At 52.2% G+C, this 22,933-nt stretch overlaps 2 protein-coding genes across 4 annotated transcripts in view; one reads left to right on the top strand and one right to left on the bottom strand.

Annotated features, from left to right (window-relative positions):
* Window positions 1-1,046: 1,046 nt before the first annotated feature.
* On the bottom strand, window positions 1,047-19,185 carry LOC142024904 (E3 ubiquitin-protein ligase TRIM58-like). Of its 3 annotated transcripts, XM_075017240.1 has the most exons (6): window positions 18,787-18,925; window positions 17,918-17,992; window positions 6,156-7,938; window positions 4,824-5,138; window positions 4,293-4,351; window positions 2,390-2,528 (listed from the first exon to the last, which is right to left on the bottom strand). In XM_075017240.1, exons 3-4 carry the CDS (start codon window positions 7,134-7,136, stop codon window positions 5,010-5,012), a joined length of 1,110 nt encoding a protein of 369 aa, XP_074873341.1. In that variant the 5' UTR covers window positions 7,137-7,938; window positions 17,918-17,992; window positions 18,787-18,925; the 3' UTR covers window positions 2,390-2,528; window positions 4,293-4,351; window positions 4,824-5,009. The 3 variants fall into 3 exon arrangements, with proteins under 3 accessions (XP_074873342.1, XP_074873343.1, XP_074873341.1); XM_075017241.1 differs by lacking the exon at window positions 6,156-7,938 and having other exon boundaries at window positions 1,047-2,528; window positions 18,787-19,185; XM_075017242.1 differs by lacking the exons at window positions 4,824-5,138; window positions 6,156-7,938 and having other exon boundaries at window positions 1,047-2,528; window positions 18,787-19,185.
* A 142-nt stretch (window positions 19,186-19,327) lies between these two features.
* Window positions 19,328-22,933, top strand: part of LOC142024654 (uncharacterized) — a 46,226-nt gene continuing 42,620 nt past the window's right edge. The window contains exon 1 of the mRNA XM_075016807.1: window positions 19,328-19,469. The gene's annotated coding sequence lies outside the window, so the exon portion shown is untranslated. The remainder of the gene's footprint in view (window positions 19,470-22,933) is intronic.

The following is a 22,933-nucleotide window of genomic DNA, read 5'->3' as shown; positions in this document are numbered from 1 at the left end:
AGGGTCTCCCTCTCCCTGCTCTGCAGAGAGAGGTTACAGGGGCAAGGGCAGGGGCTGGCAACCAAACTAGCGAGAAGACCCTTTTTTTCTTTAATTTTGTAAAAACTTGATAATTCAAGAGCCACAACACATGTGAATGAGACACTCCTTAATAATGTCAAGTTGTACTTTTTGTAACCCCTGTTTTAGTAAAAGTGCACATACGATTTGTATTTGATACATTTGCTGCAGGATGTTCAAACATTTTATGTATTTTAATTCCTCACATTTTACATGTGTAGTTGTACTATTATCATCCTGACTTTCACTCCTGAAGCCACTTTAATTGTGCTTCACGTTTAATTTCAGTTTCCTTTCTTAAAATGCCTGTTGCCTTTCCCAGCAGGAATGCCACAAGCTTCCTCTTCCAAATCAAGACTTTATTAGCAACACAATCAAAACATAGATAGTCTCATATCCCACAATGCACTGAACATATTAAAGGGGGAATTATCAAATATTTGGAGATCACATATTTGCTATTTAGATATGAATTGTTCACTGTTGGAATTTTAGACATTCACTGTTTATTGAAAATAATCAGGTTTGGGGTTCGTTCTAATTTTGCAATTATAGTATTGGGAGCCTCAAAGAAGTCCTTAAAGAGCTGCATGTGGCTCCCAAGTCACAAGTTGCAGACCTCAGCACAAGCCTCTCCCCTCAACCTCCTCCCCCACTGCACAGCTGGCTCGAGAACCCTAGGAGCAACTCAGCTGCAGGTGAAGCAAGATGGTGGGATGAGCAGCTGAACACGTGCTCCTGGCTGTGAAGGACAGAGAGAAATGCTTGTGGGGCTGGATCCGCCTCCAGGGCTAATTCTGCCCTACACTGAAGTCACGAAGGATAAGCCCACTTAACACCTATAGTCCCCTTGCCACCAAGACTCTGCTCAGGAGGACATGATCTCCCCTGCCCTCGGAGATCAGCTGCTCCAAAGAGAGGCAATTTTTCCCCCTGAGCCCAGGCACACAACACACTTCATGAGAAATCAAGCCACAGACAGGGAAGCAGCAGCAAACTGTGTTCTGCCTTTATTACACATCCATCTTAAGAGGCCAGTCAGATCAGCACACTGGGGAAACTGAGGCCCACAGCGTTCGAAAAAGATATTCAGAATGTTCCCACAGAGTTACTTAAGGAAATGTAGCTCAGACACACCATAGGGCCTTCTACATTGTCCAAGTGGAATAAAAGACATCAGTCTGACTAAGCACCAGGCCTGTGCTTTCCTCTGCACAGCTGGGTGACTGGCAGCCAGGGCGAGGGCCCATGGCAACTGAAAAGGTCTCCATTCAGAGGTGGACATCCAGTCCCCGCAAAGCCAAGTAGCTTTGGAAAGGAGCATGTGCATGAGTATGAGGACATTTAAAGAGCTAGGAGCCAAAGCCCTAAAACCAAGGGAACATTTTATGGAGCAACCTTTATTCTGGTTTCTATGCACTTAGAGAAGAGCCGGTATTGCACAGCCAGGGAAGGGTCCAACTGACCAGTGGAATTGCAGGGGGATTTGGGTGCCTAACTCCCTTCAGCTTCTTGGAAAAACACCATTGCATAAGCCTGGCAGCTGCCTCCTAACAGCCCCTGATGGAATTCTGCCTCCCACATCCCAAACTCCTCCCTTGCGGAAGTCACCCAGGCAGGACCTGCATGGTGAAAGGGATGCTGCGTGCTGGGTGTGACTACCCTGAGCAGCGCAGACCCTTAGCGGAGTGCTGGTTCCAAAGCTGGGATGTGCAGCCTTGGCAGTCCTGCCGCATCACAGAGCGCAGCCAGACACGGGCAGCTGACACCGACTGTGATGGGATTCTCGAGCTGCATCACAGCCTGCTCTCTGTGGCTCTGCTAGACAAAAGAACACTGAAATATTGCCACTTCCAGAAGGGCACTCAAGGGGCTAGGAGAGATGGGGAAACCCTCCAGAAGCACAGGGATTGCGCTCAGCCCATATCCTCAGCTCATGCCTCAAGAGCACAACCTGAGTGGGGATCCCTGCACCCAGAAGTAAGGGCGGATCCGCTCTCCACTGAAAGAGCCAGGAGGGAATGAGTACAACACGGACTTCCAGTCAGCATCAAAAAATGCCACCTGTCCTGCTTCATAATCGAGAGAAACCCCGATCCTCCTGAAATTCCAGCTGGAGATCAAACGTGCTCTAGGGGAGGCATAAAAATTGTACACGCTGCTCTTAATTTTACTCCCGTGCAGTTCCATGGCCCAGATCCCCTCCTCGAGGCTAGGGCTCACCCGCCCCTTCCTCCTTACAGACTCTTTGGCTACACCCAAAGCCCAGTATTTCCCATTCCCCACCTCCACCTCCCAGTAATGTCGCCCTGAGCTGAACCCCTCAGAGCCCAGCACACAGTGACTTGTGTCAAATCGCTCAGGAGTCTCAGGCAAGTCCTGCAACACGTCCGTTCGGCTCACGTTTCTCCCGTCCTCAGACACAACGAGGACGGGATGCGCTGTGTCTGGATCCAGAGTCACGTTGGCTGGGGAGACAGAAAAGACGAGCATGAGGCGCAGAGTTCAGTCCTGGGGCAAACTAGGACCATTCCTCACGCTGCCTGGCAGCGCTGTTCTGGCTGGGATAGGCCTAGATCCTGGGCAGCTCCTGGGCACCTGACTTATTCCTCTGTTTTACACAGACAAACACAGCGGTGGAGATATGGAGGAAACAGGTGGAATCTGCAGACAGGGGAGTTGAGGAGGCTGGAAAGATTTCAGCTTCCTGCAGAGTCCCCTCCCCTCCGCTGTCCTTCCTTCCTTGTCCTGCCAGAAGAGGGGAAGACCTGGCTCGAGGGAGGAGCTGCTGCGGACTGCACAAGGAGGAGGGGTAGCCCAGAGAAGGGAGGCCCTAGCAGCACTGCAGGGAAAGCCATGCCCCAGGCCAGAGCAAAGTGAGCATAAATGACAGGAAGGTCAGATGGAGCCCAGCCAAGAGGGAAGGATGCTAAGAACCACCTTTGGAAATACCCTCAACCTCTGTTTTGAATAAACCACAAGCCTGTGAATGGCTCCAAGAATCCCCAGGCAGAGTCAAAGGCATCCAGACACTGGGCAGTGAAAACATTTCTGTTCTGCATTGTGAGCATGTGCTTAGCAATGAGAAAGTCATCAGGACTGTTCAGCTTTGGCTTGGGATCACCTCAACATAGGACATCTAATGGTAGAGGGGTGTGTCTGACATTGTACTTTGCTTACATACGTATTACATCATTTCTGTGAAAATTTGCTGTTAAGGGCAAGAAAATCTCTACATGGCTTCGCACCCTCTCTTTGTCACCTCACTCATTCCCCAGTTTTACCCTGCAGTTCAGATGGCAGAGTGTCTGTGAGGTAGTAAGATTAAAAAGATGAGATTCCTTGCTGTCGTGTTTATAGTCACATCCTCCTTCTGAACTGACTTCTCATGGCACATCCCCGTGGGAAGTAGTCACCTTGCAGATTAAACTGCATCCAGATCAATCTCTAGCTAAATCTGCAACATGGCCTAGCCAGATATTCAGCTAATGGCCATGTGTGGTCTTCTTTTCACACCCCTGAAACTTCTGGTGCCATATGATCCCAAGCTGTGTTGCAGCACTCTGTGGGATACATGCTTTGGAATTCCTTGATATTCCAGCCTAACAATGGAGCTATGCTTGAAAAGCAGCCAAACCTGAACCAGTGCTCATGGAGATGATTACTGGATTCAGCTTTAACTATCCTTGACTACTTTACTGACACAATTTTAAATAAAATACACTGTGAAGCAAAAACACGTACTACGGCTATGTCTACACTAGCCCCTGCCTTCAAAAGGGGGATGCTAAGGAGACATTTCAGGATATACTAATGAGGTGCTGCATATTCACTAAAGGACCCGCACCTTTCGAAATCCCTTTATTCCTATTTAGTTACTGCAAAGAGTTCAAGGTCTCTTCGAAAAGGACCCAGTGTAGATGAGCCACGTGTGACTGAAAGTGCCACTTTCGAAGTGCCGCAGCTGCCTTTATCCTAATGAGGCACTGCATACTCATTGCAGCACCTCATTAACACCCCCCTTTCGAAGGGGGGGGCTAGTGTAGACATAGCCATAGAGATCTTTAATAAACTTTAGTAAGGGAATCCTGTGGGATGAGATAATGTATCTGGGGGCTGATCGGTGACAATATTTCTGATAACTGTGTTTGAATTGTGTCCCCCGTTGCCTTAACAGAAATGCTTTTATATATGAAATTTCTCTTAAACACAACCAGCAGCTTGGCCCTCACCCTTCATATATGACAACAACCACTTCCAACACTCCCTCTCCATTTCAGATGGCAGGAGTCTAGAGGGAATAAAAGGAGAGGTGAAATGAGATTTAATTCTGTCACGCTTACAATGGCATTGTTACTATTAATTTATGTAATAACGATTTTATTATGATATAGCAACACACACACACACACACACATATCATTCTAAAAAGTCCTGATAAAAACGCCTTCCTTCAAGTATCTCAAAGTTACTGAACAGCCACCAAACAGCACAACCAGCCTGAGAAATACTCTCTGTAGAAGAGCATATGAACAGCTGGACGAGCATCCAGTCTTCCAACAGGGCCATGTCAGATGTTTTTGGTAATAGGAGGTTTAGAGAGATCTGGAGCATGGGTTTGTGTCCCTCACCATTATGGCTATTAGCCACTGATGGACCTATCCTCCAGGAAATGATACAAACTGAACCCTCTAATCCAGAACTCTCTCATCCAGCAACATCCATAATCCAGCATGATTTTAGTTAGCTGAATGATCACTTACCCTGGGTGTGGCCAAGTTTCCCATGGTCCTATACAGTTTGTTTCCAGCCTTCAGTCCTGGCTCTCAGTGTTCTGTGCTGCTATTTAGCTCTAATATACCCCTAAATGTCTTCTAAGAACCCAGCAAAAAGTGGAAGCGTTGGTAATGTGCTAGACAACATTGACCTCCCCGGTCCAGGAAATTCTCTCATTTGGCACCGGTCAGCTCGCGAGAGTGCCGACGAGAGAGGTTCAAGCTGTATGATTCTTTTTCGGGCCCAGTTCTGCTTTCGGTCTTCACAAGAAGTTTCTTCGGTGACCGTGAATTCTGTGAAGACTTTCATTTCTTTTAAACCTGCCACCTATCTCACTGGGCACCCTCTGTTCTCGTGCTAGGTGGGGGAGTACAGAACACTTCCTGCGCACCTGTCACGATTTTATAGGCCTCCATCACAGCCCCCGCCCCCGGTCAGCTCTTCTCTAAATGCCCCAGTGCCCGGTTTGACCAGGGTTCAAGCAGAAGCTGTTCCACAGGCCGAATCGTGCCTCTTCTCTGCACCGCTTCCACCTTGGACACCTGCGACGCAGCGCTCGGGGTGCAGCAGCGGAGCAGTTCTGGTCCGAGCTCAGCTCCCAGCTCTGCGCAGGCAGCTTTGGGGAAGCGGCTGGGAGAGTGCAGGGGCTGTGGGACACTCGGGCATCACCGTGGCAGCGCCGCCGGAAGAGCACTGCTGCCCGGGGCCAGCAGGACAGTCCAGACCCCGCACTCATGGCCTCCCCGCCCCGCCCCGCCTCACACCCACGGGTCCCAACCCAAACTGGCCCAGCCCCCCACAGCCCTGCCCGGTCCACCGTGCTCTGCTCCCACCCCTGGCCCGGCCCTCCCCACACCACTCCTGTGTGGCCCGGCCCGGCAAGCTCCTACGCCCCCTGTCCCAGGCGCCTTACCACCCCCTCGCCCCCTCCAGCCAGGCTGCAGCGGGGCCGGGCGGATGCGGCCGAGGTGGATCCGCCCCATACCGGTTTCGCTCCGGGACTTGGGGGCAGGCAGTCCCCCGCACGCGCGGGAACGAGCGACGAAACGCCCAGCGGCTGGGGCCGTGCTGGGCTCGCGTCTTGGGGGAGGGGAGTCAGGGCTTTTAAAGGGCCTTATTGCTCCTTTTTCTCATTGGTCCCTGGCCGCGGCCCACCCCTGCCTCCCAGCCAATCAGAAAGCCCCGATGGAGAGTGCTCCTTAGCGCTGGCTGCTGCACGGGGCGTCGCGCACGTCCTGTGGAATCTCTCCCTCTCTCCAGCACAGGCACAGCAGCTCAGGCAGGGGTTGCAGGAGCGTGTCTGCGGCACACTGGATCACCTCTGGTGGTGCAGCATCCTGGGCAGGGGCCTCTCCTACTGCAGTGCTGTCGATGGCTCTCTTCAGTTCATCCACAGTCGGTTCCTGACCCAGTTCGTCCATCACTGGTAGGAGCTCGATGGCACCGAGGGCTGCGTCAACCACAATGTTCTCGCGTGAGTACAGCTCGGAGTAGCGCTCGACCCAGCGCTCCATCTGTTTGGCTTTGTCAGCGATGACGTCACCAGATTTGGATTTCAGAGGTGCCGTCATGTTCTGGGTGGGTCCTAATGCCTTCCTCATACCCTCGTACATTCCCCTGAGATTACCAAAGTCGGCACAGGTCTGGATGCTGCTGCATAGCTGGAGCCAGTGGTTGTTGGCACAGCGCCTGGCTGTCTGCTGTACTGTTCTTCTGGCCGCTCTAAGTGCTTGCTGGGTACTCTGGCTCGGTGAGCGTTTGTACTCCAGGAGTGCAGCGCGCTGCTTTTCAATGGCTGGAATCATCTCATCGGAGTTAGCTTCGAACCAGTCGTTCGTGTTTCTAGCTCTTCTTCCAAACACCGACAAGGCCGTGTTGTAAACTGTATCTCTCAGATGTTGCCATTTAGATGTCACATCGGCGCCCCCAGGGCCGCTGCACAGATTTTCCTGGAGGGTCTCTCTGAACTTTTCAGCTTTCTCCGAGTTTGCCGTCTTTCTGGCGTCAATGCAGGGCCTTCCAGCAGGTTTAGAGCAGTACAGCTTCTTGGGTCTCAGCTTGAGCTTGGAGCAAACTAGCGAGTGATCTGTATTACAGTCAGCACTATGATAGCTGCGTGTCAGAAGGACGTTTTTGAGGTTATTACGCCTAGCGATGACCACGTCTAGTTGATGCCAGTGCTTCGAGCGTGGGTGTCTCCATGACACTCTGTGCTGTGGCTTCGTTTGGAAGAATGTGTTTGTGATGCACAGATTGTGGTACGTGCACAGTTCAAGGAGACGCTGTCCATTGTCATTCATTTTTCCCACACCGAAGTGTCCTAAGCAGGAAGGCCATGAGGCCCAATCAGCTCCAACTCTTGCACTGAAGTCACCCAAGATGTACAGTTGTTCACAGTTGTATAAGAACAAAGGAGACAGAAGCGACTGCAACAACTACCGTGGAATCTCCCTCCTAAGCGTCATTGGTAAACTGTTCGCTCACATCATCCTTGGCAGACTCCAGAAGATTGCTGAGAGGGTGCACCCCGAATCGCAGTGCGGATTCCGTGCAGAGAGGTCTACCGTTGACATGGTCTTCTCTCTAAGGCAGCTGCAGTTGAAGTGCAAGGAGCAGAGAAAGCCACTCTACATAGCCTTCATCAACCTGACCAAGGCCTTTGACTTGGTCAGCAAGGATGGTCTGTTCAAACTGTTCCACAAGATAGGCTGTCCTCCACGGTTACTCAAGATGATCCAGTCGTTCCACGAAGACATGAGAGGAACCATCCAATATGACGGCGTATTATTGGATGCTTTCAGAATCAGGAGTGGCATCAAACAAGGATGCGTCCTTGCTCCAACATTGTTCGGGATCTTCTTCGCACTCCTCCTGAAGCACGCCTTTGGATCTTCAACAGAGGGCATCTGGCTGCACACAAGACCTGATGGGAAACTGTTTAATCTTGCAAGGCTGAAAGCTAAGTCTAAGGTGCTGGAAGTCCTCATCAGAGACATGCTGTTCGCAGACGATGCTGCTGTAGTGTCTCACACAGAAGACCAGCTTCAAAAACTGCTGGATCGGTTCTCCAAAGCGTGCACGGACTGTGGGCTTACCATCAGCCTAAAGAAGACAAACGTACTCGGTCAGGATGTTGCTGAATCCCCATCAATCAGCATTGACAACTATACGTTAGAGGTCGTCCACGAGTTCGTTTACCTTGGGTCCACCATCACTGACACCCTGTCATTGGACACTGAGCTAAACAGGAGGATCGGAAAAGCGGCCACAACTCTGTCCAGACTCAGCAAGAGAGTGTGGAATAACAACACGCTGTACACTCACACCAAAATGCAAGTCTACAGAGCCTGCATCCTCAGCACCCTCCTTTATGGGAGCGAGACTTGGACCCCGTATGCCCGCCAGGAAAAGAGGCTGAACGTCTTCCACTTGCGCTGCTTCAGGCGCATCCTTGGAATATCATGGAAGGACAGAGTGACCAATACCGCCATCCTTGGGCAAGCTGGAATCCCAACCATGCACACCCTCCTCAGGCAGCGTCGACTCCGCTGGCTTGGATACATCCACAGGATGAATGATGGAAGGATTCCAAAAGACATCCTGTATGGTGAGCTAGCCTCTGGCAAAAGACCTCCCGGACGCCCCCAGCTGCGCTACAAAGATGTCTGCAAGAGAGACCTCAGAGAGATAGACATCGAGCTGGACAACTGGGAAGAACTAGCAGACGACCGCAGCAGATGGAGGCAGGGGTTACACAAGGGCCTTCAGAAGGGCGAGATGAGGATCAGACAGCTAGCAGAGGAGAAATGAGTGCACAGAAAGCACACTAAGGACTTGCCAGACACCCACCACATCTGCAAGAGACGCAGCAAGGACTGTCACTCTCGTGTGGGTCTTCATAGTCACAGTAGACGCTGTAAATGAAGTCCTCAATTGAAGCTATAAAGGGCGCGATCCATAGTCTTCGCAGACTGAAGGATGCCTACTACTACTGTGCCGGGGGGGAAGAGGAACCACTGACAGTTCTGTGCATTCCCCGCTCCCCCAGCTGCTGATACTTTTAAGGAGGAAGCAGAAAGAGCAGTGAGACCACTAAAGAACAACAAGAGCTCTGGAAATCATAATATAATGAGAGAGATGATCAAATACAGTGGAGAAAGTATGATTCAGGAAATACATGGACTATGTAATATAGCAGGGAAAGAAGGGAAGGAACCTAAGGAATGGACAAGATCTGTGCTAGTGACAATACTCAAGAAAGGAAGCACATTAGAGTGCAAGAACTACAGAACAATTGCCTTAACGAGTCATCTAGGCAAGGTGCTGATGATGATACTGATGGAGAGACTGAAATTGCAGATAGAAAAACATCTAGTGGACGAGCAAGTGGGGTTCAGGAAAGAGAAGTACCATACAGCAGATACTGGCACCAAGATTGATAGTGGAGAAAGCTCAACAAAAGAACAAGAACATCTACAATTGCTTCGTTGATTTTCAGAAGGCAATTCACAGTATAGATCAGAAAGTGTCTTGGGCGTGTTGGAGTTCTGTGGAGTGGATAGCAGACTGATACAATTGTTGAAGGATGTCATTGACAATGTGGAGGCAGTGGTGAGAATATGCAGAGAGTTGGGAAGTAGATTTAGAATGAGTAGCATCATGAGACAAGGAGATCTCGTATCGCTGAGAATCTTCACCCGGCAACTAGAGAGAGCGATGAACAAGATCAAGGAAGAAGTAAAAAGGATATTGGTGCACAGGATGAGAATTAACAATTTAAGGTTCACGAATGATATAGCTATCATTGAGGAAGATGAAGATAAGCTAGCAAGAATGGTGCAGGTGCTGAACGAGGAAGGGAAGTGGCATGGAATGATTACGTACATCCATAAAACAAAAGCAATGGTGTTTGAAGATAAGAAAATAGGAAGGAAGATCAGTGAAGATGGGATCAAACTAGAGAACGTAGAGAAGTTTACGTTTCTGGGAAGCAATCAGGCACATGATCTTGACTGTAAGAAGGAAGTAGAAACTAGAATAGTGGAAGCAAGAGTAAATTTGAAGGCAATGGCTAAGATCTGAAAAAGCAAAGTAATTAGCTTAGGAACAAAGCTGAGCATCTTGAAAACGTGTATTCAGCAGCATGTTGTATGGATGTGAGACATGAATGGTAATTAGAGATTCAAAGAGAAGGATACTGGCATTTGAGAGTAGTTGTTATAGAAAAATCCTAAGAATAGGATGGTTGCAGAAGGTCACCAATGAGGAACTAAATAGAAAGTTACAGCCAAAAAAGAACCTACTGCAGAAGGTTATACAATAGAAGCTATAGCTATTCGGGCATACCTGCAGAAAGAACAATGAGTGAAAAGTCAAGATCCTGGTATTTGGCATAATGAATGGCTCAAATAGGAGAGGTAGACCACACAGAGAATGGGTAGATAATATAATAGTTTGGTGCGGAGCTAGTCTACAGAAACCAAGCCACCCTGGACAAGGAAAGGAAGCAAAAACCAATGGGCACTGAGCCCACGGTTGATGACGATGATGATGCCTTTTCCAGCCTTCTAGAATTTCTCCCATCTTCTACGACTTTTCAGAGATGATAAATAATGGTTCAGATACCTCCTCAATCACTTTATTGAGTATTCTAGAGCGTATGTCATCAGGTCCTGGAGACTTGGAGACATAACTTTTCTAAGTAATTTTTAACTTTTTTTCTTCTCATATTTTAACTACTAAACCTATCTCCTTTCTTCCAGCTTCACTGTTATAGGAATCCAGTCACCACCAATCTTCTTCGTGAAAACCAAAACAGAGATGTCATTAAGCACCTCTGCCATTTCCACATTTTCTGCTATTGTTTCTCTCCTTAACCTCTGATGATAGGCTGGCGGCTGACAGGTTAAATAGCAGTGCAGCAGAAAAGGACCAGGGGCATTATAGTGGATGAAAGGCTGGATATGAGTCAACAGTGCACCCTTGTAGCCAAGAAGGTTAACAGCATATTGGGGTGCATTAGGAGGAGTATTTCCAGAAGATCGACAGAAGTTATTATTCCCCTCTACTCGGCACAGGTGAGGCCACATCTGGAGTACTGCATCCAGTGCTGGGCCCCCCAGTACAGAAAAGATGTGGACACATTGGAGCAGGTCCAGTGGAGGGCAACGAACATGATTACGAGGCTAGAGCACTTGAGCCATGAGGAGAGGCTGAGATTTGGGCTTATTTAATTTGCAGCAGAGAAGAATGAGGGGCAACTTGATAGCAGCCTTCAGCTTCCTGAAGGGATGCTGTAATAGGATGGGGTTTCTGGGCACAGTTAGGGACATCAGTCCAGAGTATCTTTGCTTAGGATCAGGCTACTTACAGCCCCAAGCTGGAATTTCCTTCTCACTAAGGCAAACCCAATTAGACACAAATGTACCTCTGCCAGCACCACTGGTCAGCCAGAAGCCAACAAGCAAATTCAGACTTCCCAGCTGCTCTACCAGCCCAGACCAACAACCCCAAGCTAAGGTGAAAGGTTATTAAACCTGTTTCACCCAACAGCACACAGATTCCTCTGGGCCCCAAAAGGTCGAGCCCCAGTCCCCAGTAAATACATACTTAGATCTTACCCAAAACCAACATGCTTACCACTCCTTCAGCTCTAAATAGCTAACGGTTTATTAACAAAAAAGAAAGAACAGGGTTAGAGAGAAAAACTGTTAAAGTGATACTTTACATGCATCAATCACAGCTATTGACGCAGGCCAGCAATATTCTACACTGATTCTTGAAAGTCTCTGAAAGTCCATCCCACAGCTCAGCTGGCAAGTGGGCTGAATTCCACTGATAAGTTCCAACTTTCTGAAATGTGGATTCAACGTCTGAGCCTTTGTTAATGGTCCATTATCCTGACTGGAGTCGCAATCACACTTCCCATTGTGAAGCTCAGCACTAAAGCATTGCTAACACAGCCACAGAGCTAAAATCTATAACTTTACCGACAAACATGATACAGACATATAACTTGCATGCATAGATTCAGGGCGTCATCAGCTTTCATTAGACACCTCATGTGTCCCCTCTAGCACAATATTTGGGGCCAATAGATACACTAGGTACATTAAATGGCTTCCATATCCAGTATAAAAATCCAGTCACGTGACGGGGCTCTAACAAGGATGGAGAAGGGCTGTTTTCAGTGGTGACGGATGACAGAACAAGAAGCAATGATCTGAAATTACAGAGGGAGGGGTGTAGGTTGGATGTGAGGAACAATTCTTTCTCCAGGAGGGTGGGGAAGCACTGAATTGCGTTACCAAGGGAGGTGGTGGAATCTCCATCCCTAGAGGTTTTTAAGTCCTGGCTTGACAAAATCCTGGCTGGGATGATTTAGTGGGGGTTGATTCTGTTTTAGGCAGGGGCCTGGACTCAATGACCTTCTGAGATCCCTTCCAGCCCGAGGATTCTATGATCTGGCCCCCCCCCGCCCCGCACCTTGTGATATGGCCTAGTATCACATCTGTCGTTCATCAACGTCTGTTGGAGGACCCAGGACTATGCTACATTTAAGCTTCTAATAAGGTGAAGCGGTTATTAGCTGAGGGTCAGACCAAATCGGTTACTGTAGGTACAAACTTCCAGTAACAGACACAAGTGGAGACTGCAGAAAGCTAGGGCCTCTTGGGGCCTGTCCAACCAGCTCATGGCTACGTGAAGGGATTAGAGCATTGCAGGACAGCGCCTCACTCACATTGAACACGTTTGGCCCTCACTTGTGTGGCCAGGACCACGCTGTTACCGCCATACTCAGAGTGAGTGGTGTCACCAGAGTGCACTTTAAAAACCTGATCCGTGCTGCTGGGACTCTGATTTCCACTCCCCACTGGAGCTGCTCACTCACGAGGGAATCTACAGTTTGCTGTGGTGCTAGACGACAGCGCAGAATGAATTTTGTTATGTGCACCGATACCGAGGTTGTGTGTGGAGGTGGGACTGAGGCCCTCGGCATGTGGGAAAGGGCTCACAGCCGGGAGAGGGGCTTGCGGTGGGGACACAGGTTCTGCATTTGGGCCAAAGAGCAGCTCAGGGGTGGGGCAGAAGTTTGGGGAGGTCGAGCTCCAGCTGGGGCATGTGGGCTCAGAGGTGGGGCCAGGGATGAAGGATTTGGGGTACAGGCTGCCCTAGAGCTATGGTAGGGAAACGTGATTCCCCACAGCTCTCTCCCTGCAAGAGCACCTAGGCTACGAGGAAGAGGCACCTCTCCCCACAGCATCAGCTCTGAGGATGGCACAGGCATCCCTTCCCAGACTGCAGCAGGTCTGCACTGTGGGAGGGGCACCTCCCCCCACCTGCAGACCATCCAGGCCTCGGCTGGGTTCAGGCTGGGCCAGGGTACCCCCCAACCCACCGACCACCACAGCAAATCCAGGCGTGGTGGGTTCCCAGGTGCCTGTATAGCACTTAAGAGGTTGCATCTGACGAAGTGGGTCTTTGTCCATGAAAGCTCATGCTCCAAAATATCTGTTAGGCTATAAGGTGCCACAGGACTTCTGGTTGTTTTTGCAGATACAGACTAACTCAGCTCCCCCTCTGGTACTTAAAAGGTTGCTGCACAACAGCATGGCTGACAGGGAATTTGGCCTGCCAGTGCCTTACACTGGAATGTCACTGAAAGCACAGGAGCTTGACTGAGTCTGCAGTACAGCTCGGAACTGAGCACAGCTCATTCCAGCCTCTCCCCTCCCTAACACACCTTGGGTGCGTCTACACTAGCCGGCTACTTCAAAGTAGCCGGCACAAAGTCGAAGTAGCACGCGTTGCGTCTACGCGCACCGTGCGCTATTTCGACCTTGACATCGATGTTAGGTGGCGAGACGTCGAAATCGCTATTCCTATCTGAAGATGGGAATAGTGCCCTACTTCAACATTCAACGTCGAAATAGGGTGTGTGTCGACGATCCGTGTCCCACTACTTCGAAATAGCGGGGTCCTCCATAGCAGCCATCAGCTGAGGGGTTGAGAGACGCTCTCTCCACCCCTGCGGGGCTCTATGGTTGCTGTGTGCAGCAGCCCTTAGCCCACGGCTTCTGGTTGCTGCTGCTGCTGCAGCTGAGGGTCCATGCTGCGTCCATGGGGTCTGCAAACAGTTGTCGGCTCTGCGGACCTTGTGCTGTGCAGGGTGAGTGTGTCTGGGAGGGTCCCTTTAAGGGATCAGCTTGCTGTTGCCCCAGAAAGGCTAGTCCACCCTGTGACCCTGTCCGCAGGCTTTCCGAGCCCCTTTATTCCAACTGGGGCTGCTTTTGTGTGTAGACACTTCCCTGCAGAGCCCATTTCAATGTAGCGCTTTCCTACGTCGACGCTGAACGTCGACGGCACCAGCCCTGGAGGATGTGTGGATGACATGCATCGAAATAGCTTATTTCGATTTCGCTATTTCGATGAAGCGTCCCAGTGTAGATGTAGCCCTCGGGGCAGAGCCTCAGCTGCTGTAAAAGGTCCTTGCCCAGGGGCTGCAAGCAAAACAGTGAGAAGAGCCATTTTTTCAAATTCAGTTATAAAATCAGTACTTCAAGAGCCACGGTGCATGTGAATACGAGTCCTTAATAAACATATAAAAATAATAAATGTCAAACCGGACTTTTTCTCACCCGTTTTAAGAACAGCGCACACACAATGATTTACACCAGTTAGAAAGTTGTTACCCCATCTTCAGGCTTTAGCCACCTCAGCCCCCAAATCCGCCTCTCCAACCCCAAACCCTCTCCCCATCCCCAGGCTTAACCCCCATCGGCCCCAAACCCTCCCCCCCATCCCCAGGCGTAACACCTCTCAACCCCAAACCCTCCCCCCATCCCCAGGCATAACCCCATCAGACCCAAACCCTCCCCCCATCCCCAGGCATAACCCCCATCAGCCCCAAACCCTCCCCCCATCCCCAGGCATAACCCCCATCAGCCCCAAACCCTCCCCCCATCCCCAGGCGTAACCCCTCTCAACCCCAAACCCTCCCCCCATCCCCAGGCGTAACCCCTCTCAACCCCAAACCCTAACCCCTCTCAACCCCAAACCCTCCCCCATTCCCCAGGTGTAACCCCTCTCAACCCCAAACCCTCCCCCCATCCCCAGGCGTAACCCCTCTCAACCCTAAACTCTAACCCCTGTCAACCCCAAACCCTCCTCCATTCCCCAGGTGTAACCCCTCTCAAACCCAAACCCTCCCCCCATCCCCAGGCGTAACCCCTCTCAACCCCAAACCCTCCCCCCATCCCCAGGCGTAACCCCATCAGCCCCAAACCCTCCCCCCATCCCCAGGCATAACCCCATCAGCCCCAAACCCTCCCCCCATCCCCAGGCATAACCCCCATCAGCCCCAAACCCTCCCCCCATCCCCAGGCATAACCCCCATCAGCCCCAAACCCTCCCCCCATCCCCAGGCGTAACCCCTCTCAACCCCAAACCCTCCCCCCATCCCCAGGCGTAACCCCTCTCAACCCTAAACTCTAACCCCTCTCAACCACAAACCCTCCCCCATTCCCCAGGCGTAACCCCCATCAGCCCCAAACCCTAACCCCTCTCAACCCCAAACCCTCCCCCCATCCCCAGGCGTAACCCCCATCAGCCCCAAACCCTCCCCCCATCCCCAGTGGTAACTTCCTCAGAGCAGAGCTCCACACAGTGCCACTGATCCTTCATGGTCGCTGCTTCCCCTGCTGCCTCCTCCTCTGCACATCTCTGGCAGGCTCAGCCACTCCTCCCACCAGCTCTCCTGCAGGCTTCCCCCACATGCATGGCGGGCAGCTCCCTGCTCTTCCGGCTTTCTCCTCCAGGGCCCCCTGCCCGACAGGCTGACTGCTGCAGGGCTCCCTGCCACGGCTGACTGCACAGCGGCTCCAGAGGCTGCCGCCACTTGAATGAAAAGTAACTTCAATTAAACTGAATTTAGTCTTTTTGTTTAAGTGGTGACGGCCTCTGGAGTTGCAAGTGGAGCCAGCAGTAGCAGCACTCGGAGCTGCATGTGGCTCCCTGAAGAGCCACACACGGCTCCGGAGCCACAGGTTGCTGTCCCCCAGCCAAGTGTATTGCTAGAGCAATCTGCTCTGTCACCAGAGAGTGGCCAGACCGCCTGGCCACTCTCTCAACAAAACGGCCAACTGGAAGCACAGAAAAAGGGCTGCCCCGTGTCTGTCGACAGTGGGCCCCCCGGAACATCCAGACTGGCTTTCTGTTGACTGATCTCTGCCGACAGAGGTGTTATGCCTCATGGGGAGCGGGATAAGCCTGTTGACAAAAGTGCTGCATTCTGTCGATTTACTGTCAACAGAGCACCTTGGAAATCTGGACGCTCCCCAGGTTTTGGCGACAAAAGCCTCTAGTGTAGACATAGCCTTTAAGACCTAGGTACACCAATGCTACTTTAACGTGTCCAGATCTTTTTCTGACGCAGCCATAAAGTTCATATGTGCAGGGGGGAAGCATAGAGAAGAACTCAGAGATCTGAAGTGCCTCTTTGGTTTTTTAAGCTCCGTTAAGATCTAGATTGAAACAGCAGTCATGTTATGCTGAACCATGGAATATGACAACTGGAAGGGACCTCAGCAGGTCATCAAGTCCAGTCCCTTGTACTCACACAAGGACCATCTAGACCACTGCCATTCCATGAACAGCTCCCAGGTGTGCTGCAGCGACATAGTGACTAGCAATGACGTGTGGTGCATATATGTATTTTGTGTTATTAAAACCAGATACAGTGTTACTTCTTCAGTGCTATGATACCCGATTAAATTACTTCATTTTGCTTTTGCTCTGTATGTTGCTGTTTGGGATGGATTGTTTTTGTCTGATTATTTTTTTGAAGAAAGTTTTCACAGATGTTCCACAATGAAATATTATTGTTTGGCGGTCTCAGAAACTTTAAGAAACACTGATCGGGATTGTCCCTGACACATTTGTCTAACCTGCTCTTAAAAATCTCCAGGGACGGAGAATCCACAATCTCCCTAGAAGTACCCCAAAGAGACAATTAACAAGATGAACTGTGTGATGAAGTAATTTTGTTAAAGGTGTTTGTGACAGGGGAACGATGTGACTGGAATGGCACAACAGCAGTCACAATATGTAACAAATGGGATGAAGTAATCAAGCATTTTAGGGGATCCCCAGAAAGCCTCCCTTGCAGCCTGCCTAGCAGAAATGGTTCGGTGGCATTTCCTGTCATGCATGACCAGGCTGTGCCCTGCAGGAAAATCCAAGTACTGTACAAGGCTCATATCACTGGAAGAGACCTAGAGAGATTGTCAAGTCCAGTCCCCTGCCCTCTTGGCAGGACTAAGCACCATCCCTGACAGAATTCTTTTTCCCTTCATCTATTTGACCCAAGTCCCTAAATGGCCTCTTCAAGGATTGAGGGCACAACTCTGGGGTCCCAAGGCCAATACACTCATCCCTTGTTAAACGAGTACTTCACTTACGAGTACTCGCTTAAACGAGGGATGTGTATTCTTACTGTAGTTCACTCCATGAGTGAATTCCCCCCACTAATATGAGACTAATCCCCTCCCCGCAGCTCCAACCTGCCCTAGTCTGACATGCCCGCCAGCCCCGCAGCGCCAACCCACAACAGCCTGACCACCTGGCAGCCTCACAGCCCCTGCCCGCAGCAGCCTGGCCACCCTGCCCCCACTGGCCCCGCAGCAGCCTGACCCCCCCACCATGCCAGCCCCACAGACCAGCCCTGCGGCAGCCTTAACCTCCCCGCCAGCCCCACGGCAGACTTATCCCTCCCTGCCAGCCCCGCAAACCAGCCCCACAGCAGCCTGACCCCCTGCACCAGCCCTGCAGACCAGCCCCGCAGCATCCTTAACCCCCCGCCAGCCCCACAGCCCCAGCCTGCGGCAGCCTTAACCCCCCTGCCAGCCCCACAGACTGTCCAGCCCCTCCGCCGGCCCAGTAGATCTAATACACCGAAGCCTGACCACCCCCTGCCAGACCACACGCCCAGCCTTCAGCAGCCTGAACCCCACACCCGCCCCACAGACCCAACCTGCCCCCAGCCTTTAACCTTTTCCAACCCCCAAACCCAAGGTTCACTCACCTTTCCAAAGCAACGCCACCTGCTGCCGCTCCTTCGCCGAGCTAGGAGCACTTGGGACCCATCAGAGACTTCTCCCTGTATTTTAATGGGAATTTAGTGTCCCTCTTACAAGTTTTCACCGACAAGCAGAAAACTGGGAACCAACTGTGCTCGTATAGCAAGGGGTGAATGTACTCCAACCACTGAGCTACCCCTCCCCCTAGGCAACTGTGAGGCCCATTCTCATTGTCCAAACTTCACATTGCCCTGGCAGTGACTCTGGGCAGGCGCCATCAAGAGACACATGAGCTGTCGTGCCAGCTTTCCCGCAAGGCCGAGCTAACACGCTGCCCACTGACACTCCTGCGGGGGAGTGACGCAGGCACTGGGGCGGTCTCTCTAAGTAGCCTGTAGGCCTCACAAAGTCGCAAAACTCCCTCGTCAACCTCCTCCTGGCCCTCGCCAAAGCCGCAACCTATCCTACCAGCAGGAGGAGGAGGGATGAGGTGCTTTGCGACTGTGGGGCCTCCTTCCATTCCTCCCTTATCTCACGCAGCCGGGCGCAGCTCTGCTGGGCAGCACCCGCTACCTCCTTACCCAGCTTGGAGGAGCAGTGGGCGCTGTTTGCGGTTCTCTGCTCGGTGTCCCTTTCTGGTTCCCTTGTTTTAACCCCGTGACCTCACCACCCGTCCCTAGTTCGAGGTTGTCCCAAGCATCCAGCCGAGGCTGGGGAAGGGGCTTTGGTGGAGGGGCCTAGGCCCACCACCAGCACTCAGCACAAGCGGGGGGGTGACCTGCGGAGAAGAAGGCGGCTCCGAGGAGCGAGGGTGGGCTGCAGCCTTCCAAGGGGAGCGCGGCGGCCAGAAGAGTAACCGCCTTCGAAGACTGACCTGGGTGTGATTGCGGAGGGGGTGGCGGCTTCACACGGCCTGCAAGATCTGCAACCCGCTAGCAGCGGCTCTGGCCCGGGGCTGAGGCGGGAGTGGGGGGCTCCGGGTTCCCACCAAGAGCTGGTTCCCAGGCGGCTGACGGTGGCGCTGCAGGACGAGCTCCGGGTGGTTGGTGCCCGGGCTGTGACGCGCCTGCAGCGTCGGGTCACAGCCGCTGGCTGAGGGGGGCCCGGGGCGCTGCTCCGGCCACCGCCCGGCTCCCCGCGGCCGCCCACGTGCGGGTTGTGCCCCCGCGAGTTCCCCGCGGCGGCCACCGCCCCGCGCAGGAGGCCGGCAGCGGAGAGCGGCGGCGCGGGGCTGCCTGGGGTCAGCGCCCCGGCTCCGGCTCCGGCTCCCGGCCCGGGGTTTGCCAGCAGAGGGCTCCGGCTGCCGCTGCTGGGGGCGGCCGCTCTCGGCCTCTCCGCTCAGGGTACTGGGGTTGGACTTCCTGGGTCAGGCGCTGGCTGCCGCCGCCGCCTCCATTGTGAGCCTGGAGCCCGCGCTGAGCCGCGGCCGCCGCCGCCGCCGGAGGGGTGTGTGTGTGCGGCCGGGGAGCCCTTCCCGCCCCAGCGCCTCGCCGCGCCCGGCCGGGCTGGAGCCAGCGCTGGGCGGCCCCGGGAGGGAGCCGCCGCCGCCGCCGCCAGGTGAGGAGCGGGGAGCCCCGGGCGGGGGACACACGGCAGGGAAGTGACTCTGCCCCCCCCCGGCCCCTCCTCGCCTCACCGGACCCCCCCCCCCCTCCGCCCCGGCCGCGCCAGGCCCGAGTCGCCCAGCCCGGGGGGAGCAGGATTTCGGGGCGATCCGGGCTCCCAGTCGCGGACCCATTTGTCACGTGTGCGGCCGGAGCCCTCCCCAGGGAGAGCAGCGGGCGCTGCCGGAGCCCGGGCGCCGGGGCAGATCTTGCAGGGAGCTGGTGCTGGCCGGTCCCAGGCTGCCGGCAGAGGGGCTGGTTCTCAGCCAAGGCCGGGCTGTTGTCCTGCTGGGAGAGCCACGCACGTGCACCACCCGGAGCGGGAGCCGGCGCTGGGCTCCCCAACCTGCCGCACGCTGTCCCCACCAAGGGTTGGCTAAGGGCTTGTGGTAACACTGCCCCCTTCTCCGGCCCTAGAGACGCCGCCTCCCCGAGGCAGCTGGAGGGCAGGAGGCCCCCAGGGCTCACTTTCCTGCAGCATCCCTGGACAGCTGTCCTGCTCCCAGGGGAAGCTGAGGGGCAGAGAGAGGTAAGACAGCCCCTGACCATGCCAAGGGAAATCTCCCACGCTGCTCCTTTGGTTATGCTGGTGGTTCTTGTTCTTCTGGAGCACAGGAGTGAGTTGCAGAGTGAGGGACGGGTTTCTAGTCCACAGCCAGTTCACATGTTCTACAGCCGGCAGGGAGCATTTTGGTGATCTGTTCCCGGGGTCTCCAACCAGAATAGCGAGAAGAGCCATGTTTTCACATCCCGTTACAAAATCAATCCTTGAAGAGCTACAATGCACGTGAATACCGGACAGTCCTCAATAAGTAACCTCAAACCGGACTTCTGTCACCCCTGTTTTAAGCACAGCCACACACAAGGGTTTGTACCTGTTAGGACATTTGTTACGTTCACCCCCGGACCGGAGAGCAAATGAGGACAAGGAAAATGCTGCACCTGGGGACAGGCTCCTACGCAGGAAGGAGCAAAGTTCCCATCAACCCTCCACCCTCCAGTCGAGCCATTCCCAGGCTCTGCCCCCCCTTTGGCCCACAAACCCACCCCCCTTTTACCAGCCCCTAAAGCCACCCCCATTCCTCAAGTTTTACCCCCTCTCCTCAAACTGCCCCCATCCCCAGGCTTAACCCTCTCAACCCCAAACCAGCCCCCACCAATCCGGAGGATTAACCAACCTCAGCTGATGAGCTCCTCTAGCTGCACCCACTGCTACTGTTCCACCAGGGCTGCGTGGCGCCCCCAGCTCTCCTGTAGACTTAGCACTTACTCCACCTGCAGCACAGGCGGCTCCCTGCCCTGCTGCTGCCGAAATAATGGAACTCAATTTGGGTCCGTCTACACTAGCCTACTTCAAAGTAGCCGGCACAACGTCAAAATAGCACGCGTCGCATCTACGTGCACCTTGCACTCTTTCGACGTTGAAATCGATGTTAGGTGGTGAGACATCGAAATCTCTATTCCTATCCAAAGATGGGAATAGCACCCTACTTCAACGTTCAACGTTGAAGTAGGGCGTGTGTAGATGATCTGCATCCCACTACATCAAAAGAGCAGGGTCCTCCATGGCAGCCATCAGCTGAGGGGTTGAGAGACACTCCGTCCAGCCCCTGCGGGACTCTATGGTCACCACATGCAGCAGCTCTTAGTCCAGGGCTTCTGGCTGCTGCTGCTGCATCTGGAGGACCATGCTGTGTGCATGGGGTCTGCAACCGGTTGTCGGCTCTGCAGACCTCGTGCTGCGCAGACCGAGTGTGTCTGAGAAGGGCCCTTTAAGGGAGTGGCTTGCTGTTGCCACAGAAGGGCTCGTCCAGCCAGTGACTTCGTCCGCAGGCTTTGCTGGCCCCTTATTTTGAGGGGGAGCGCTTGTGTGTGTAGACGCTCCGCATTTTCTTCCAGGGCGGCTCCTTTTGACGTTCTCATTGAACGTCGACGGCACCAGCCCCGCAGGACGTGTAGAGGGTACACGTCGAAGAAGCCTGTTTCGATGTTCTTACTTCGAAATAGGCTACTTCGACGTAGTGTGCTAGTGTAGAGGTAGCCTTTGATTGGTTTAACAGCTGGATCCCTCCTGCTGCCCTGGAGCTGCAAGAGGAGTCAGGGCTTGGAAACACCTGGAGCTGCAACTGAGTCCTTAAAGAGCCACACGCAGCTCTGGAGCTGCAGGTTCTAATCTGATCTCTTGCATCACACAGGCCAGAGAATTTCACTGAATGTTTGATGCACTCTGCCAAATAAATGGTGGTGAAGCTAGAGCAGATCTTTTAGTGAGACATCAAATCTGAGTTGAAGGCCTCCAAGCGAGGGAGAATCCACCACTTCCATCTAATAAGCTGTGCCACTGGTTGATTATCTACAGGGGTGAAAATTTGCAGCATCTAGCCATTAAACCTTGTTCTGGCCTTATTTGCTAGATGAAAGATTTTTCCTGTAGCAAAACTGTCTCCCTTTGATGGTACTTAAAGACAGTGCCACTTAACTTTCTTTTGGGTGTGTTACAGAGATTGTTTCTGGAGTAAGGTTTTCCAGGGCTCAAATAATTTTTCTGTGAATTCTTCCATTTCCCAAAATCCTTTTAAAAATGTGGGAATCAGAATTGGATACAGAATTCCACTAATGAGTTCACCAAAGTTTTATTCAGACAATATACCACCTCCCTGTTCTGTATTCCCATTCACCTGTTCATACCTCCAAAGGTCGTATTGGATCTCTTAACTACAGCATCATGCTGGGAGCTCATGGAAGCTGGGTTACACAAGTATCCCAGAGTCCTTTCCAGAGTTACTGATGTCTCATTCTGTAAGCATGACCTACATTTGTTCTTAGACTGTATTAAAGCAAATGTATTTCAGATGATCTCGTCTTACCAAAAATACCAGTTGCTCCGCAATACTGACCCATATAATGTTTTACTACTCTACTAATTCTGAGTCATATGTTACCAGAAATAACTTTACATTTTCTTCTTTTATCATCCAACTTGTACTCTTCTCAAAAATGATATTAAGTTTGTTTGACAAGATCTGTGGTCCATAAAACCATGTTGATTAGTATTATGTTACCATCTTTTCTTTTTTACTGAGTGAGTCCTGTATTCATGTAATCCATTTTATTATGACATGGCTATCATAACCCAGGTCAGCCTATTTGCCCAATCTTGCAAACATTTTTGTATGTTAATCATTGCTCATGAGAGTAATAACATTGATGCTGTTTGTAGTTTTTGCTTGTTTAGCTGCATGCAGAACTGGGTCCAATGTTCAGACCTGGCACAAGTGAGGCTCATGGCAGAAGCAGTGGGGGAACAGAAGGGGCAAGGGGACCTGTAATCAATTCAGAGGATTACTTAGTAAAGTATGGGTTCATCTTTGGGATTTTATCAGTTTATTTTTAATGTCTAAAAAATGGGTACAGTCT

This window comes from Carettochelys insculpta, chromosome 22 (genome assembly GCF_033958435.1).
Source record: "Carettochelys insculpta isolate YL-2023 chromosome 22, ASM3395843v1, whole genome shotgun sequence".
NCBI classification, from domain to species: domain Eukaryota; kingdom Metazoa; phylum Chordata; order Testudines; family Carettochelyidae; genus Carettochelys; species Carettochelys insculpta.
This window is presented reverse-complemented; position numbering and strand designations above follow the sequence as displayed.